At 39.2% G+C, this 19,477-nt stretch overlaps 1 protein-coding gene across 3 annotated transcripts in view; it reads right to left on the reverse strand.

Moving 5' to 3' along the window:
* Positions 1 to 19,477, reverse strand: part of tubgcp6 (tubulin, gamma complex associated protein 6) — a 42,784-nt gene that overhangs the window by 2,572 nt on the left and 20,735 nt on the right. Inside the window, exons 13-25 of one of the 3 annotated variants that reach the window (XM_049474372.1) lie at positions 18,897 to 18,985; positions 13,951 to 14,066; positions 13,477 to 13,615; positions 11,735 to 11,818; positions 10,583 to 11,609; positions 9,770 to 10,501; positions 7,533 to 7,700; positions 5,761 to 5,929; positions 4,603 to 4,744; positions 4,047 to 4,241; positions 3,593 to 3,725; positions 2,310 to 2,523; positions 1,087 to 1,280 (exon numbers count right to left, since the gene is read on the reverse strand). In XM_049474372.1, the coding sequence (XP_049330329.1) occupies positions 1,087 to 1,280; positions 2,310 to 2,523; positions 3,593 to 3,725; positions 4,047 to 4,241; positions 4,603 to 4,744; positions 5,761 to 5,929; positions 7,533 to 7,700; positions 9,770 to 10,501; positions 10,583 to 11,609; positions 11,735 to 11,818; positions 13,477 to 13,615; positions 13,951 to 14,066; positions 18,897 to 18,985 (3,402 nt within the window). Of the gene's footprint in view, positions 1 to 1,086; positions 1,281 to 2,309; positions 2,524 to 3,592; positions 3,726 to 4,046; positions 4,242 to 4,602; positions 4,745 to 5,760; positions 5,930 to 7,532; positions 7,701 to 9,769; positions 11,610 to 11,734; positions 11,819 to 13,476; positions 13,616 to 13,950; positions 14,067 to 18,896; positions 18,986 to 19,477 lie in introns of all 3 variants that reach the window. The other 2 variants (XM_049474373.1, XM_049474371.1) reach the window with 2 other exon arrangements.

Genomic DNA, 19,477 nt, shown 5'->3' on the forward strand with positions numbered 1-19,477 from the left:
ATTTTAAACTTAGAATTTGTCCACCTTCAGACAGCATTAAACTTTTTTTTTTATTGAGGTGTTTTTTATTTATTGCTTTTATTTTATCCATTTATTTAGTTTTACCATTTGGCCTTCAAGCTTTTTAGTTAATTTTTTGTGTTTTTTATTTATTTTATTTCGTGTTTTACCTTTTTATTTTATCTCAAGCATTTACTTTCTTTATAATCTTAGTCTTATTCTTAGCAACATACATTTTTTTGTCTTCTATTATTTTTTGTGTTTATTTTTTTATTATTATAATTATTTATTTTAGCTTGTCCACTTACCTTTTATTCTGAATTATTTTCGTTGTTTTTAAATTAATCTTTTATTGTTTGTTTTTCTAATGCCTTTGTCATTCAATGTTTATTTTTTTGGTTTATGAATTTCCTCATTTTAGCTTAATCTGACTAAACTTTTAATTAACTAAAAAAAAAATTACTTATTTAAGTCCATTTAAGTTGTAAATGCTTAGCATTGAAAATGATGGTTACCCTCAATGCATTCCTGAGTGAAAATAAAGGTTGATTGATTGATAAAAGTTTATGGGTTGTTTAGTTAGGCTATGTCCACTTTTCCTTGCCAAAAGGAAAACTTGTGTTGCAATTAAAGTTAATAGAATAAGAAAGACAAAGAAAAATAGACACTACAGTTAAGGACAAGGAAAAATGTTTGCTAATGTTACTTTTAAATAGTTTAATTAATATCCTACACTCACCCTGTATTTAAACCTGAATATTTTTGTGACTTTTGTGACTTTTTGTGACAACCCTGTACCACTGGCCAGAATAACACCATTATGATGTTAATAAGCTAATTATAAATAATGAAAATGGGTATGTTACACAGTGTAGTTTATGGAATGATGAAACTTGTGGTGCTGAGCTGATGGTATGGGGGCAGCCCCTGAATGCAATTCTGCTTATGGCCTCATAAAGGCTTGAACTGGCTTTACTTCCTTATCATCTTTACTCTTTAATTTACAACCAAAGAGAGTTTAACTCATAAATGTTTGCTTAGTATCTCAGTGTGTGAGAGATAAGAGTGGTGGGCGTGTCTCCTTACCTTTGAACAGGAAGCGAGAGTAGTATTTGAAGGTGTTGTAAGACTGCTGCATGGCGATGAAGCTGGGGTGAACTGTCTCCCCCTGCTGGCTCTCCCAGGACTGTGCAATCAGCTGCCCACGGAACTTCAGGATGAGACTGAAGATGCTGTGGATGATGTTCATCACTGGAGCAGCTTTTTCAGTCAGCAGAGCTCTGAAATAGAGCAGGGTGTGAGGAGAGAGTGTTATGGAGCTTTCTCTCTAATGACGTGACAGTTTTTTATGATTTTTGCACATGTAAAAAAAGTGCAATGACACCTCCTTTTCACCTGATTACCTGATTTTACTGCTTAGCACTTTATTGAGATTTTATATGAATATTTCTAATATTAATATTTCCTTGGAAAAGTATTTGTGAAAATGGGTATATTTGATGTAAAATGTTATAAATGAAGGCTATTATATCCATAACAGCTTAAGAATTAAGAATATTATATTAGTAATATAATATAAAGTAGATCCTTCTGTTAATTACAAGACTTAATTCTTTAAGTCACCTCCCTGGTTCTGCAGTCGCTGTTTATTTTTCAGCTTCACTGAGCACAGAGGACCATTTGTAGTTCTATAATAACAGACTCATCACAGAAGTCATTTTGTTTCTCTACATACTACATACATACCCTCCTTTCATCCTGTTCTTTAACAGAATAGCCACAAAGCAGGTATTATTTAGGTGATGGGTCATTGTTCTCAGCACTACAGTGACACTGGCATGATGGTGGTGGTGGTGTGTTAGTGTGTGTTGCGCTGGTACAAGTGGATCAGACGCAGCAGTGCTGCTGGGGTTTTTAAACACTGTCTACTCTATTAGACTATTATTTATTTCAGATTATGGACTATACTCATTCTAGCAGCTCTCTGGTGGTCCTGTGTAGTAGTGACCATTAAAGAACAGAAGAGTGAAAAGAGCAATAACATTTGCAGAAAGATTTCAGTCTGTTATCATAGTATAGTATAAAGCGGTCTTATATGGGAAGTGGAGCTGATAAAATGGAGAACAAGTTTAAAAACAAGGAGGTGATGTTAACGGTATAAATGATCAGTGCATATATAATCTATTTATTATAAAAAAGGAAAACATCACAGAAACCCAGGAAAGGAGAACTGCAGTACACAGTACTGTAGATGGCTCATTTGGGTAATGGCAGGTGTGAGTGAGGTTCATGCGGTGTGCAGTTTAAACCTGAAGATGGCCCTGTTGAGGTACTCGGCGTGGGTACGGTGGATGGTGTCGAGGTCGCAGGCGCTGCTGAGTTTCTGAGTGAACTCACTCCAGGACACCTGCAGGATCTGGTTAGCGATGTAGCCCTGAATCACTTTCACAAAGTGCTGCATCTCGTGCCTGTAAAGCTGCAGCTGACGAAACTGCACCGACCGGCCCGCTCCCTTCACCAGAGCTGAGAGAGAGAGAGAGAGAGAGGGAGAGAGAGACAGAGAGTGAGAGTGAGAGGAGGAGAGAGAGGACGAGAGAGAGAGAAATCACTAGAGAGTAGGGGTGGACAATATGGCCCAAGAATAATATTGTGACATTTCAGGGTAATTTTTGTGATAATGATAACAATAAATAAAGATATTAATAAAGATTTTATTGCATTTTAGGAATGTACTATTGCAGCAAAAATGCTGGATGTTGTTTTTAAATAAATAACAGTTTCAATAATTTAGTAGAAACAAAAAGATATGAAAACTTTTGTCTTTTTTGTAAAATACAGTAATTTATTATAGATTTGATTTTGCACTTAATTTTATTAAATATAGTGTTTTAACAAATATAAACACATAAAATAATGTAATATGACTGTGCAGTAAATCCATTTTATACAGCAATGTTATTACTATTGAGGACTATGTCTTTGTTATATCTTAAATAAGCAAATAAAATCTAAATAAAACCACAGTGACACAAAGACAATTATCGCCATAATCATGTAAATAGAATCATTTTGCTAAGAAATAAGAAATACACAATAGGCAACACTGAGGTCAGTAAAAATGACTGATCACCGTATATTGTACAATAAGACATAAGCAGTGATCTTGCCAGATGTACCATGAAATCACGGACACACATGAAGACAACTCATTGGCTCAAGAGAAAATGAAGTTTTAGGTTGCCAGGTGTGTAAAGAATCCTCACAGGGATTGCCAGTTGAATACAGAACTCTTTATTCTGACAACAGTCTGAAGGTCTGAAAGAACTTATGTGAGATCATACAGGAGTGAAGCAGTGATGTATACTGTTCTGTATTTTACTGCATATGATAAATTATACATCATAATGACATCCATTACAAGATGAGTATTTACAAAATTTACAAAAAAAAATTAACCGGCAGTTTTGCACTTTGTGAGTTTCAGTCAAACAAAATGTAATCATATATTGAAATACATCTTTGAAATAAAATCTCGTTCTAGTGAATCAAATATTGTGTCTCGTATCACACTCCTAGACAGGTAGACTCTCACCTGTCCGTTTGAGATGAAACCAGACATCACTGAGAGACCACACCATGTGTTTGAGCTGCAGCAGGAAGGAGAAGAGCCGGTTGTACTTATTCATACAACTATCCGTTATTATTATATTTAATGGCCAGTCCACCTGGAGACAGAGAGGGACAGAGAGAGAGGATGAGAGAGAGAGGATGAGAGAGAGAAAAAGAGAGAGAGAGAAAGAGAGAGTATATTTAACCTTCATTCATAATGTTTTAATTAAAACACACATCTTATTAATCTTATTTTTTTTCTTTAATAAAGCTGGTTTAAAGAAATTAGACAGGTGTGTCGGTTCTCCTCTGACTGTAACCTTTACTGAAGGTGTGTGAAGCGGCTTAACGAGAGAGGAGGGAGAGGATTGAGAGAGAGAGAGAGAGAGAGAGAGAGGCGTTAATGGAGAAAGCGAGCAGGGTGAGCTGTATCTGACCTTGTAGCGGAGCTCCAGGCAGTTGAGTGAGTCGGGGGCGTGCGGGTGGAAAACCTCGGGCAGGTAGCGCAGCGCAAACGTGAAGTTAGCGGCCAGCTCGCTGTCGCCATGGAGACTGTACTGCATGGCCTTGTTCAGAATGGAGTTCAACACCAGAGGAGTCAACAGCTCACCGGGGGTCTGACCGCTGCCCAGCTATAAAAGACACACACACACACACACACACACACACACATACACACACACACTAGAGTAACCTTTTCAGATTGTTCTCGTTTGACTGGTGCACTTATCAAGCTCTACTCGGAGCTCTGCACACTCACGACTATAACTGCCTGAAACAGAACAATTACAGCTCTCCCAGCACTTCTGCTGCCACTGCATATCTGCCTAATGGAAAGCTCACAAGTTCCATTACTGAGGAGAGTGCGACGCAGGCGAATTTAAGCACACACAGAGAGACACGCCGCACGTCGGCTCCCTCCCCTCGGCTAATTCTCCAAAGAGGAGAGCTTGGCAGCCTGCCGGACGTCTGATGTTCTGCTGGAATTCTTACTTTTTCAAAGAGCCGGTCAGTGAGCGAGAGCGCAAACTCGCCGTCCTCCATCAGCAAGAAGTGCCTCAAAGCCTCAAAGTGCTTCTCCACTCGCAGCTCCACAAAGAAGTAATCCACCACTGCCTTATTCACCATAGACAAGCTGAGAGAAAGAGAAAGAGAGAGAGAGAGAGAGAGAGAGAGAGAGAGAGAGAGGGAAAAGGGAGAGAAAAATTGCTCAGCACCCAGGAGTCACCACTCAAACGCATTTAGTTCGGCACACAAAGCCCTGAGGTGGAGGCAGATCTACACGCAAGAAAACATGCTAAAAGCAGTGGGTCACTACTGAGCAGCTGCTGCCTAGGGATGAAGAAATGTCATTAATAGGCCATATTTTGGCTATATTTTGATATTCACACACTTTTCTTGAAAAACATATCAACACGTACTTTATCTCCAGTGAAAATGGTGAAAGCTACTCCTACTCTCCTGACCTAAACCCAACTGAGATGGGTGATTTGAGATGAGCTGGAGCTTCACAGTGTGGAAAAGCAGGAAAAGCAGCATCTTGTTTTCTTTTTCTTTTCTCTATTTCCTTACTTGGAACAAAAACATCTCTCTACACTAAATTCAAGAAATAAGTGGCACTTAATCTTCTAAGGAGAAAAAAAAATACTTTACTTTCAATAGTGGTCAATGTAAAACAGATCTGATCTTTTATTGTATTAAGTGTCTGTAATATCACTATAGTTACACTGATAGCACAATAGTAATTGCTGGATGTAATATGACTTCATCCATTTATGGTTTATTATGAATAAGCCAATAGAAATGCAAACACCTGAGAATGTTTTGATTTGTATAATGCACACAACCGTATAGGGACATTATACAGATCCACTATGATGTTACAATCCTATCTATATCTGCAAATAATATCTTCATTATGTGATCAGTATTAAACAGATGCTTAGATTTGACTGATGATTGTTGATGAGCTTTTCTGCATTTTACTAATACTTTATTTTTGGTGTTCACTGTAACTAAATAATGTAAGTAAATGTTTAATATTTCTCTATAATGCTAATCCAGCTTGATTTCGTTTAATTTCTGCAGTTTATTTATATGTTTTACCAATATTTAGTCCAGAGTTTCTATACAGATGAACTCTTCACTTACTGTGTAATGAGTGGGGTTGTGACAGAGTGTTTCATGAGAACAGGGAGAGGCATCATCTCGCTGAGCTGAACGGTTGTAGAGTCTGTGGCGCCGTTCAAGGAGGCGTCCACTGGCAGACCATTTGGACCACGTGTTACTTGCTGCAGGAGCTGTGCATCAGGAGCTGCCACTGAACCATACAAACATACATACATTTACTGCATTTAGCAGACTTTCTTATTCAGAGCAACTTACAAAGTTATTATAGAGAAGGACCAATGAATGTAGCCAAGCATAGTTGGTGTAGCACAGCATAGTCACCCAGACAGGGAACTGAAACCCAGTCTCTCACATAACACACACAAAAACACACAAAATATTGGCTGGGTATCGTTTTAAAATGTTCTATATCGATACAATACCTTAAATTCGGTACCCAAGCAATACTTTAGTTTGATACCTTTTTCTAAATTGTAACCAATATATATATATATATATATATATATATATATATATATATATATATATATATATATATATATATATATATATATATATATATATATATATATAAAAAGATCACTATTCTCACAAAGTATTTATTTAACAGCCAACATGAGAGACTGCCACTATGAGAGACTCCATCTTTTTAGGTCTTGTTGGAACAAACAAGTACAGAGAGACATTTTGGTCGGTGTATTTTTGGTATTGAATTTCAATACCCAGCCTTAATTAGTGGTGTGTCTTCTACTCACACATTTATAAGGTGATTTCTATAGCTTGAATTCTCTGCACATTTCACCATTAAAGCAGTGTAGGGGTGGGCGATATGGCTCTTAAATAATATCATATTTCATGGTATTTTCACGATAACTATACTTTTGGCAATATGACTAAACACTAAATTAGAAACATTATTTAGAATTTTATTATTGAATGCAATATGATATGGCTAACTGAGATATTAAAAAAATAATTTAATAAGATTTTTAACAGAAGTCAATGATCCAGAATGTCATGATACTAATAATGCACTCCAAATATCTTCATATATCCAGGATGAAAGTAAAATAAATGATACTAGTTCATATATAATAGGAAATGAGAACAGTGTGGATTTTTCTTTTGCTAAAAACGTCAAAAAGTAGTACCCTAATGTGGTAATTAGGGGTGGGTGATATGGCTCGATATTTCAGGATATAATATTGTATAATATTTTGGCAATATTATCACGTACGATACGATATGGCCCACCTCTAACGCAGTGTCAAATCATTTTGAGACATTCAGAAACTGGACCACCTATTTAATTAATATGAACCACATCAATCTCAAACATGTGCCCCAGAAGCCAACTGTTTATGAAGCTTAAGTGTTAAAAACCTGACCTAAATACTTCACACAATATTCACACATGCTAAGAACACACACTCTGTATAGATCTCAACTACAGAAATGTCAAGCTTGATTAAAACAGACAACACACGTTACACTTAAAACCTGTCAGTCACCAGGAGTGTTCTGTTCCGCCTCTGAACACAACAGGTTAACAGAATTCAAGAGACTTCCGTTAATCACTGTCACAACAGCACAGAGAACCTAATTACAAACAACTGTTCATTTCAGAACATCAGCAAGCAGCCTCTCCTTTCTCCTTCACTGAGATACAATAACATGCTGACAGTCAGAGCGATTTTTAATCACTGCCAATTTCCTTAGTTACTATCGTTTAGTTCATTTTTATTTCTCCTGTTAGACGCTTTGGACGACACCTGGAAATGGAAGTGACTCACTCATTAGACTGTAAGAATCCTCATACTGTTCAGCCTGGTACTGAGAGGCCAGATTGAGGAGGTAGTCATCTTCAGGACTCTCGCCAGGAGACAGACCCAGCCCCTGAGCCCAGGCAGCAAGACCCTCGTCCAGAGAGAGCAGCTGAGTGGGGGGTCCGGCTGTTGAGCCTGCAAAATAACACATGGACATGTCAGAGTCAGACACTGAAACTGCACTGAGCTCATCTGCCAGGAGCAGATGAAAAAAAAAACAAAAAAAAAAACAAAACAAAAGATATTATAATACATAATAACATTTTAACAATATGATAGAATTTGACAAAGACACAATGCACCTGTAAAAATATATATAATAGAAATATATATGGGGTTGTTTGGATAGTGTTTTTCTATGAGCAGCACATAAGAAGAGTGCATAAACCCATTCAACTCCCCCCTTCATTCCTAAAGGCATAATATAAATGTGCACTGCTTTGCATATCACAATAACACAATAAAATTAATTACTCATAAATAGTGCTTGTGTTATAGAGGAGATTTATTAGTGCAATTACTGCCTCTATCCAATCTATCTAAAGGAAAGCAGTGGAGTTTTGCTGGATTGATCTTGGCTGTATATTTGTAGATAAACAATATCAAGAAATGATTGTAAAAATCTGCCAACCTGCCAACCCCCCCTGACAGTTACATTAAAAAATAAATGTATAGCAAGAGCTCTGGCTGAGCCATCTGTGTGATCATACGGACACGTATGTTTTTTAGCTAATTTGTGTTTTATGGCATATACATATATAATCAGAAAAAGGAATCTGCAAGTGCCTTTGTGTTATGAACAGTGTAAAAATTTAATTTATGTAAATGTTACTTTAATAATATTGTTTTTTTTATAAAAGTCTGTTTAATATTTAGTTTAGCTTTCTCAGGAGTTCCAGGGTGGTTGTACTCAATTAAATATTTATATTAAATATAAAAATAAATAGTATAATAAAGTATTTTTATATTGGAAGCCCAATGTCTGCTCTTAATAATAAAAAGTTAGTTTAACGGTAAAATGGTAAAATAGTATTATCATGCTGATAGGGAGCCCAGAAACAGTAAAAACATTTTCTATAGTGGCGCTTTAACATGACAATATTATCGTTTATTGCAATAATTTCTGAGACAATACATCGTCCTGAAAATTTTGTTATCGTGACAGGCCTACCTCTGAACAATGAAAGAGCTAGCCCAGTTAGAAGGTAATGCTAATGTTGCTCCAGCAGTGCTAGTTGGGGTTAGAAGCAGGCTACAGGCAGATAATACTCATCTCTGAACGGGGAAAGAGTGGTTAGCGGCTAATGCTAATGCTACTCCAGCCCCAGAGCTGGAGAATGAAACTGAAACTCCTGAATAACTCTGTACTTCAGTGGAGTGACATAACTGCTTTTTAATACCTGACAGGAAAAAATTAAGGCTATTAAGTGCGCCTTATAGTGCGAAAAATACGGTACTTGGAGGTCAGAATGCGTATATCTTGGCAGGTCTGACAGACCCATAGCTTAACCAAAAAGGAGTGTGAATGACAGTATTACACACTGGCAGGTGAGAGTGACAAGCAACCATTCATTTTCTAATGGGGGGCAAGTTTTATTTTTAAATAGCCATGACACTGTGACAAGCGTCCAAGTGACAAAGCACCAAGCAATGGAGTTGAGATTTTCTTAACTTTATGCACATGACTAAGACGTGGCCAATACTATAACGATTATCTGAACAAATTCTACTGACAAATCAGGGACTTGAGTGTACAAAGTCTGCAGCTTCTGCTCTGTGAACTTTTGATTCCTAGCGTATTGGTTCACATGCCCAGCAGTGTGGTTCTAAACACAGAGAAGCTTATAACTGATGATTTTGCTCTTTCTGTTTTATATGATGTATTTTTGCACCAAAACTTTGGAGACAAATTTGCAGAAAAATAACACTTGGAATAAAGTAGTCGATAGTAGTTTGCTAGCATGCTAACCAGACACACCAATTCCCACTCACAACAGGGTGAACAGCTTCGAACAAACCCACAAGAGAAAAACATGATGTGTCACCTGCCGGTGTGAACGCAGGTTTAGAATGACAGGAGGTGCTGATCTACAGAAATGACAATAAAGCTGCTGTAAAATCCTAATAAAATGCCTGAAACGAGAGGTTAATTATGCTATGTTATGTGTGATATCCAAGCTGTGTAATATCAGTCACCTTCTTACCTTGTATCTCTGTGCCCTCCCCTGTGGGCAGGTCTAACCCTCTCAGAAAGAGCTCGCCATATGAGCTTCCAGGCATGACCCCGCGAACCACACAGCCCATGCCCAGTGCAGAGTCAGAGGAATGTCCGTGAGCACTTCCTGGGAGAGGAGGATGTTTAGGTGGTTCTTCTCCTTTAACTACACATCCTACCCCCAGTGCAGAGTCTGAAGAGTGTCCGTAAGAACTCCCGGGAAGGGGGGACGGCAGGGGGTCGGAACCAGACACAACACAACCGACTTTTAGCGTGGAGTCTGAGCTGTGACCGTGGACATTAGCCAGCAGACTGGGGCTGGGCTGCTCAGTACCTGCAACAACACACCCTATACCCAGACTAGATTCTGAGGAGTGACCGTAAGCACTGCCCGGTAACGGGGAACGGGTGGGTGCAGTGTCCGGCATCACACAGCCCACTTTCAGAGTGCAGTCTGAGGAGTGACCATGAGGGTTCCAACGAGGGCGAGAGGAGGTGACGTCTGAGACAAACTCACCGACTTTAAAATGGGAGTCAGAGGCGTGGCCATGTACATTAGGGGAGGGGGTGGGTGCAATTACCTCAGAAACAAGCTCACCGATCCTAATATGGGCATCAGAGGCATGGCCATGTACATTAGGGGAAGGGATTGGTGCCATTACCTCTGAAACAAGCTCACCAATCCTAATATGGGCGTCAGAGACATGTCCGTGAATGCTAGGTAAAAGGGGAGGAGCTGTAACCTCAGAAACAAGTTCACCAATCCTAATATGGGCGTCAGAGGCGTGTCCGTAATGGCTAGGTAAAAGGGGAGGAGCTGTAACCTCAGAAACAAGTTCACCAATTCTAATATGGGCATCAGAGGCGTGTCCGTGTATATTAGGGGCGGGGGTAGGTGCAATTACCTCAGACACAAGTTCACCAATCCTTATATGGGCATCAAAGGCGTGGCCTAAACCAGAAGCGGTAGGAGGAACACTAGTTCCCTCCGAGACGCTGTTCTTATCTTTGCTTTGGGCGCTGGAGTCTCGGTTGCCGACATCGACAAGAGGACACTCAGTTGGAGCTTCCTCAGCTGTCATGTGAGTGGGCTGAGCAAGCTGCTCGCTCACATTGGCCTCCTCTGCTGTGTCATCTGTTGCTTGTTTTGGCTCTGAATGTGCGCTACATGCCGAAGGCTCCCTCCCTTCTCCGTCCAAGTTCCTTTCCTTGGGCCGTCCATCTGTCTCCTGACTCTGGTTGGCGGCCACGTTTAGCTGTTGTGCCACTCCCGCTGGCTTTGCTTCAGTCAGGCTGCTTTGTGACAGGACGCCGTGGTTTCTGTGCCCTGAGGCCCCGCTGTTCTCCAGCTGCAGTGAGCCCTGTGAGAGGCAGCCACGTTCCCTTGCCCTGGGCTCTCCTGATGGCGTAGAATTTTGGCCTTCAGACACACGTCCTCCAAACCCAATATGGGACAGGGCGGGATGGGCAGGACGAGGGCAGGGATTAATGTACTCAAGGGGGCTGTAGGGGGAGGAGAAGTCATAGTCTGAATCCTGCAGCAGGGGAGCAGGGTTAACTGTGGGTTGTGGGAGGTCAGAGCCGATGTCCTGCAGGGCCTGTGTAATGGCCTTACTGTTCGGGACACGTGGAGGCTTCGGAAGGAAGTCAGCAATGTCTATCTCGTCAGAGATCAGCGCATCAGTAGTAGCCGTGGTGGTGGAGGAGGAGGAGGCAGGTGCAGGGAGTGAGGACGAGGGGCAGGGAGGAGGTGGGGTTGACTCTGAGCTGATATTAAGCTCCTGTGCTTCATTAAGGCTTTTCACTTGGGGTTCAGATGGATGGAGTTCCTGCAGTAATAGAGCGAATCATCAGTTTGTATATATAGATAGACAGAAAGACAGACAGACAGATAGATAGATAGATATGTACTGTATATTTATTAAACTATCTAGAACTATCTAGCCATTCAGACCTGCTCATGCTGATGTGGCGCCTTTCTACAAACAGGTTCCGGTGCCGGACAGTCCTGCCCTAAAGGATACTTTTCAAGTAAATCCTGGAAAGAAAGCACAGGCACAAAACAACATTACATTGTCAATCAGTACAGGTTGGGTACTTAAGAATTCAAAAAGGGACACCACTGTCTTAATCAAAAGAAGCATTTAAAACATATTTCATCACAACACAATTTTTTATTAACAAAGTTTATAGTCATGAATAGAAACAGTACTGAGAAGAAAAATAAGCAATCTGGATCATCTGTCAAACACGATGGAGGAAGAGTTGAGTATGGCTGAGAACTGGACCCTAGTATTTATTGACAAAGTGACTGCTGACAGAAGCATCACGATCTCTTAAGCGTACTTAAGCGAGCTGTACTTCTGCTAGTATTCAGTCAAATCCTGCCAAACCGGTCAGATGGCATCTCACAGTACAGATGGATAATGACCCAAAACTTATGGCTAAAAGCAACACAACGGTTTCTTAAAGCCAACAAAATGAAAATTTAAGAGCTACAGACACAATTTCAGATAATATCAACTTTAAATAATCAAACAAACTCATTTATAGAGTTTTGATAGTGAGGTGTTGTAGAGAAAACTACAGCCTGATTTGTTAACAGTGGTGGTGGCAAGACCCAAGAAACACAATGTTTACAAAAATGAACGCCTACCCTACCGTTTCATAGATTTACTGTACATGTACAGTATGTTCCTATTAGTAATTCAGTGGGCAATATGAAAAAAAGTCTTTACACAGGGGAACCACTTCTTCTAACAATGCCCTGCATGTGTGCTGCCTGTCTAAGGCCCCGCCCACACGACTCGGGATATTTTTTAAAAACCTGAGGTTTTTGTCTCCATTTTTCAAAATATCTTTGTCCACACAGAAACGCAATACCATATAAAAACGCTGAAACAAATAGTAAAGCGTGCATGCAACTTTTTTTCAGAACATCACAGGCAATCTCATAACAGTTGTTACCCCTTGGATGCAAGGTCAAAGCATTTCACTCAAAGACACTGGATGTTCTGAATTTATCTTGCCACTCCTTAGCAACAACTACTTCATTTTCAAAATTGTCCCACCTGGTGCTAATTTGTCCAGGCCTGGTCTGGTCTAGAACCTCCATTCGTGGTAAGGTTTGTACCTCCGGACAGGAGGAATGGAAAAAAACAGCATGCAGTGCATTTTGGTGCTTCTGCTGTGTTAGGTAAAGTGAGAGTACCATTAAATTAAGCTGTAAACATGTTACTAATACAAGAAAAGAAAAAAAATTGCTGTGTAACATCTGCATTTTCAAAAAGCACCGTTTACAGTAACCGAAAAAACTGTTTTTTTTTTATTTTTTATGTGAACGGATAGGCCAAAACGGAGACAAAAACCTCAGTTGTTTTATATCTGGATAAGTATGAATGGGACCTGAATTCACTGAAACGTATTAGCTGCTCTCAAAGCTATCATAAAACAATGTCTCACATATCAGGCAACCTATCTGCCATTTAGAATCGTAATACAAACAATACTGGTTGGTACATTTCAATAGAATGGACTGAATGACATTGTTTACATCTAAAGGATTTATTTTAAAAACATTTTAAATAACATGGGATTGTTCTTTTAATAAAAGCTACAAAGTTTAGAAGGTGTGTTGAAAAAGCAATTCACTAAATCAGAATTGGCCAACCACCTTGCATAAATCTAACATCTCACCTGTACAGCCTGTTGGTCTTGCTGTAAAAAGTTGACTCTGGCTTCATCCAGCCTCATCCTCTGAACCTTCCACATAGCCCTCCTCTCTCTCTTAGCAGCCTCTTCAGACAGACGACTGTACTGTGCTATCAAGTCCATCCTACAACACACACACACACAAACATGCCCGATAAAATGACAACAAATAGGAACAAATCCATAATCTGAATCTAAAGTCTGATTAAAAAAAGTCAATATTTAAACAAACACTGCAATGAAAAGTGAAGCAACATGAGAACATAAAGCTGGGTTGTGGTAAAAGTATAAAAGCACATCTCCAAATAACAACATATTAAAATAATTTAAATCTAAAATGAGAAAGACTGTATCTCCGTTCACACAGCTCTAAAAACAGGTCAGGGTTAAATTTAGTTTAAAAATTAGGCTGTCTAATATGAACACAGCCTGGCAGCAGAGCTCTCCAGCTGGCCTCACCGTGCCCTGCGCTCCAGTTGCTCCTCGAGAGCCTGCAGCCTCTGTTCTCTGTCTCGAAGCTCACGAGCAAAGCTGAAGTCATCCTCCTGCTCCTTTCTGTTGGCAGCACTGCGCCACTGTAAACACATTCACGCCATTTTTGCCATTAAATCAGAGATTATACATGTAATCAGGTAACACACATTCACCTGAAATACAGATTTATGTCGCTGTCAGCATCAACATTCAAGTTTAAGAGTGTAAAATATACTAACGTGAATAAATCCTTCTAATCTGCAAGTTAAAAAGTGTACAGGTTACTGCGCAGAGTCCCACGAGAGTGAGCAGACCTACTTATCACAGCTGGAGGTGTGGTGACTTTGAAGTGGGCACATTATGAATATTCTATTGGCAGAGAGCTTCATAAACACATTAGTAAAAAAAAAAAAAACTGAAGGGAGCTACTATACACTGATGAATCAAAACATTATAACTATTCACAGATAATGTAAAAATGTGTCTCTAGGGGTTTTTATCAGTGGCGTCAGGCCCACGCTCCTCCCAAACCCAACCAAAGTGGAAAATCACCAGGTTTAAGCATATCCTTACACTATACTTGCAGAAACTAAACACATCCATCTCTTCACAAACTGGCTGTTAGCCTAGGATAGTAACATAAGCTGAGGTTACTTAGTCATAAGCCTTTGTTTGCTTTTCTTTGTTTTACAAAGAAAGAGTAGCTGTCTTTATTTGTAAAAATGTAATGCAATGTACTGCTTTTTTATGACTGTGATGTGTCAATTAGTTTTTAGTACAGTCAAAATCCTGTGTGGGGCATTGTGGAGCTCTGAGAAACTGATGAGTGCCCGGACTCATAAAATGCCTGCTTGCCAAAAATGCATATCACAGTATTTTTCAAGATTCTGACTGTTTCACGGTATATTACAGTATTTTTATTATTATTTATTATAAATACTTTTGTTTGACTGGGCTTTTATATAGGTCTGTGACTTACTGTACTGTTAGTAGTACATATAATATAAAACTAAGGTTATAGCTGTATAATGTAAACAATAAACCTTAAAAAGAGATACGCCAACAACTTTAATACGGCTTCCTTTACAAAACTAAATGTTTTAATAAATAGTTCAAGCTATTAGAGACATTACAGTATTAAAATCAGCCACAGTTAGCGTTTATACTTCTCTGCTCTGCAGTTTAAACCGCGAGAGCGGGAATGGTTGGGGGGGAGACGAGGCCAGCTGCGGCTGTCCGCGTCGCGCGACGCATAAATATATTTCCAAAGAGGTGCGCGTCAGGCTACGGGGTAGAGTAGTGTGAAGGCTACTCGGCGACAAAGCAAACACCAGCGCTCCATACACCACTAAACAGATCCAAACACATTAATAAACACTTACAGTCTCATGGACGCACGATAAACAAATGATAATGTCCGTTTTAAAGCCTAGAACCATGAAAACTCCTCCGCTAATATCCTGCCACTCCTGCCTTCTCCTCAACTCTGCACAGCAGCACGTGGCCCCAGCGCTTGGTAATTGCTGGAGCGTTCTGATTGGCGCTTGAGCAGAGAACCGTCAGGCAATGAGCTCAGCACGTGAACACAAGTGTGGATTCCTTAACACAAATAACAGGGAGGGGGGAGCGCAGCTGGAAACAGCGGTTATGGCGTTATGTGACAAATGCATACCGGTTCAAAACTGCCCAGCACTAGGGTCACTTAACTCTCTTCCTCTTTTTGGTAAAAAAAAAAAAAAAAAAAAAAATGAAAGTCTGGTTTGAGTGGTTCATCTGGTATACTGGAGGAGAAATTAGAACCGCTATGCATTTTTCACATACCGCCACACCGCTAGAGGCACTGTGGAGCACTGGCCAGAACAGCACCGTCGAAGAAGCAAACACAGAATGCTAGCTAATGCAAGCCAGTTAGCATAACAAGCTAATAAACTGGAGTGACAGTAACCTAGCTCAGTTCTGTGGAGTTCTAATATATATATATATATTAAAGAAGGGAAGGGATTTGTGGCTGATTTTAATACTGCAATGCCTCTAATAGCTAACAATGTATATTGATATTAAACTTGTGTCTTACTTGTGTGATGGACCTTTAAATAATATCTCTTTGAATACTTAAACATTGACTATTTAAGGTCAATTTATAGTGTTTACGGGACTGTTTGAAATATTTAGTTTGTAAAGGAAGCCCTGTTAAAGTTGTTGGTGTATCACTTTTTAAAGGTCACCTTCCGTCGTTTTTTCTTTCATTTTAAAATGTCTAGTTGTGGTCTCTAGTATGAATGAATGACATGTGAGCCGTTTTTGTAAAAAAAAAGTGCTCAGGTGTCTCTGTATAGCTCTTTTTTAATGGACTGTTTTAGGGGTGTGTCCAAAATGACCGGATTCCAGCTTTGCTCATGAATATTCATACATGCAAACAGCATGCAAATATCTCTCCTCTGATTGGCTAGGAGCACTGCGACGCCCCTCCACCGCTCTGCCGCTCACTGCCTCCCACCTCCTAACTGATGAGCGGTGATGTTGCGTCGCTTCAGCTCCGCCTCTGGGAGTTTCTCGAGCCTAGGTGGGCTGGTCTGTGAGTTTCTGCCTACGTAGGCAGAAAGATAATTCAAAATTCACCCGTTTTTCGGAGGGGGGGAGGGGGGATTTCTTTGCTTAGCTCCTGCAGACAATGGGGGCTGCAAAACAGTTTAATGTGCAGGTGTACACATTCAACTCGGAGAGACCTACTGTATTCCACAAAAAACAAGAAAAATCGGATTTTCGCGGAAGGTGAGCTTTAAGGTCTATTTTTTGCATTCTTTAGGTATTTTTCTGATAACGAAGTCTGATTTCTTCATATATATCATGAAATTTTGTGGGACAAAGTAAACCCAATACTAATCAAAGCCTTAATTTAAAGGCTTAGTGTTTTATATTATATGTACTCCTAACAGCAAACCTACATAAAAGCATACAAAAAAAAACACAGTGATATACCGTGAAACCATCAGAATCTTGAAAAATACTATGATATACAAAAGCCCTGCAGAGTTTTGTAGACCCTTGTCTACTATTCTGAAGCAGTGGCAGCAGAAATGTTGTGGAACCATTATGTAAATTGTGATTTCTGCTGGGCAGGAGACACAGACTGATCAAAGTGCACCGCACACCTCTATTCACCAGTGACAGGACCACCTTGGTGGAATGCAGATCATCATTAATGTATGAGAGACTGAATATCTTTTATAAAGCCTCATACAAAACGTATTATACAGAGAACATCTAAAATGGCAAAAGTGATGAAATCATATTGTTTTCCCCTTAAAACAAGCTCCTCTGACAGTAAACCACAATGTGTTAATTTGCCGAGCTGCTGATTAAGGCAGGCTCAAGCGCCTAAACTCAGAGGAAAAGAAGTTGTTGATTCGTTAGTGTGAACACCAGCTGTTAAAATGAATTATCATAATGCAAAAGCTGTTTTATAGCACATTTCTGTTTCAGATAATAAACGGTCAAGCCATCCATAAAAATGACCCAATTAGACTAAAAGTACAACTTAAATTCAACCAGCTGATATTATTATATTGTTATCCTTCAGCATAAGAATTTTTACAATTTATAAACGCCCACACACTGTCCTTCTTTACATCAATTCAGCAATATTCTGCTTAATGTGGAAGCTATTTTTTTTATAGATATAAAATAATTTGAAACCCTACCATAGAGAAAATGGTGCTTTAATTTAACCTATTAAAAAAACTATTAACCTATTTAAAATCAAACCTATTAATTTTTGTGTTCTTATGAAGATGATTTTCTATGTCTAGTTTGCGTTCTTATTTTATGATTTGTTTTTATTTGCAACATATCTAAAATATTACCAAATAAATGTCCTTCAGTTGTTTTGAATGCTTTAAATGACATCAGAAAAATGAAAGCAATTTTGACATTTTATTGTGTTGCTCATTGCCAAAATCTAGCCGTACATTGAGAATACATAGAATACATACAAAAAAATTATATATTTAAAAATAAATTGGTATGTGTGATTAGGAACCCAACCACATAATGAAATGAAGAAAACTTTGCCACATGAAGAAAAGCTATTTTAGGGCATTTTTTTATCACCCTGTCACATTTTACTGTGAATATGGAATAAAAATGATAATATTAAAGAGTTATTTATGTCTGTGGGGTTTCCTTTTTTACTGAACAGCAAAACAACACTTGTCAGTTACAGTGTATGATATGCTCCTAATGAGCAAACTCAAACATCACTTGAAACTAAATTGCCACAGTGCTGCTTTTAAAGTGGGAAACTGTAGCTAGTGTAACTGGTCGGGTCTGTCAGATGAAGCTATTAAGGGGTGTAACTACCCTGCAGTTTGGCCGTCTGGCAGTTCGAGCAGATGGTGAATCTTGCAAATTACCATAATATTCAGAAATTATGATTAAAAAAAGAAACCAAATATGAACATCTAGAGACCTAGAGTATATTTCTGCCTATAATTAAGCAGACTGTATCAGCACTTGATATTTCAGCCCTAGAAATTAGGGGTCGCATCACATGATATTTTGACACTTTACATAACAAAAACAAAACAAAAAAACACAACATTTCATCATTTTATGCATTTGAGTTTGTTTTAAAACCGAAAATAATGCAGTCACATGGGCGTCACATCACTGACCTATTTATTAACCTTCTCAGAGAGGAGTGTGAATGCTAAACTAGGATTAGATTCCTAAAATATATTAGTAAACTTAGTAAACAAATTTAGCATCTGATTTTAGATCAGCACTTTTTTTTTTCTTTCTGGAAAGCTTTAAGAATATTGGCTCTAGTTCAGAGAATGATGAAAGCACAGTGTGATGAGCCTCTACTTCTCTTTCATAAACTCAATAAGCAAAAGAACTCACACTCTCCCAGAGCTCTGTGCGCTTCTCACCTCTTGGTCGAGCTCCAGCTGCTGCCTCAACTCCTCAAAGCGTTCTCTTTTTTTCACCTCCTCAGCCAAACGCTGTGACACCTGGCGACCTGCAGGGGGCAAGAGAGAGCGCAGCAGGAGCTCAGTCTGCGAGCCATTAATTCCTCTTTCTGTTCCTCTCACTATATTCTGGCTTTTTGGGTTCCTGCTGCTTTTCTGCTCCATGTAATTATTAGTGGCTGATTTGTACCTGTGGAAAGCGATCCAATCAGTGCAGAATCAAACGTGTGGATTTGTATGTGTGATGTAGTGTTTTGAAAAGTGACGCTTTAGAACGGCACTTTTTTGAATAGGTGTTCAACTGCAGGAAGAGTGCAAATCATTTCCGTGAAAAGGACTTGTGGGTAATTCTATGTTTGATATTAGTAATAGCTCAGCTTAAGTATGTCCCTGCAGAAGATGAGCCCACATTTCAGCTCCTGGCCGTAATTTCAGATCTCCACTTGTCTCGTACATCTGCCTGAGGTACAAAGATCTGTCAGCGTATTTCACAGAGGGAGCAAAATCTGTTCTAACAACTACCTATATCTCATTTTCCTGCA

The sequence above is a fragment of the Astyanax mexicanus genome, chromosome 2, assembly GCF_023375975.1.
Source record: "Astyanax mexicanus isolate ESR-SI-001 chromosome 2, AstMex3_surface, whole genome shotgun sequence".
In the NCBI taxonomy this organism is placed as follows: Eukaryota; Metazoa; Chordata; class Actinopteri; order Characiformes; family Acestrorhamphidae; genus Astyanax; species Astyanax mexicanus.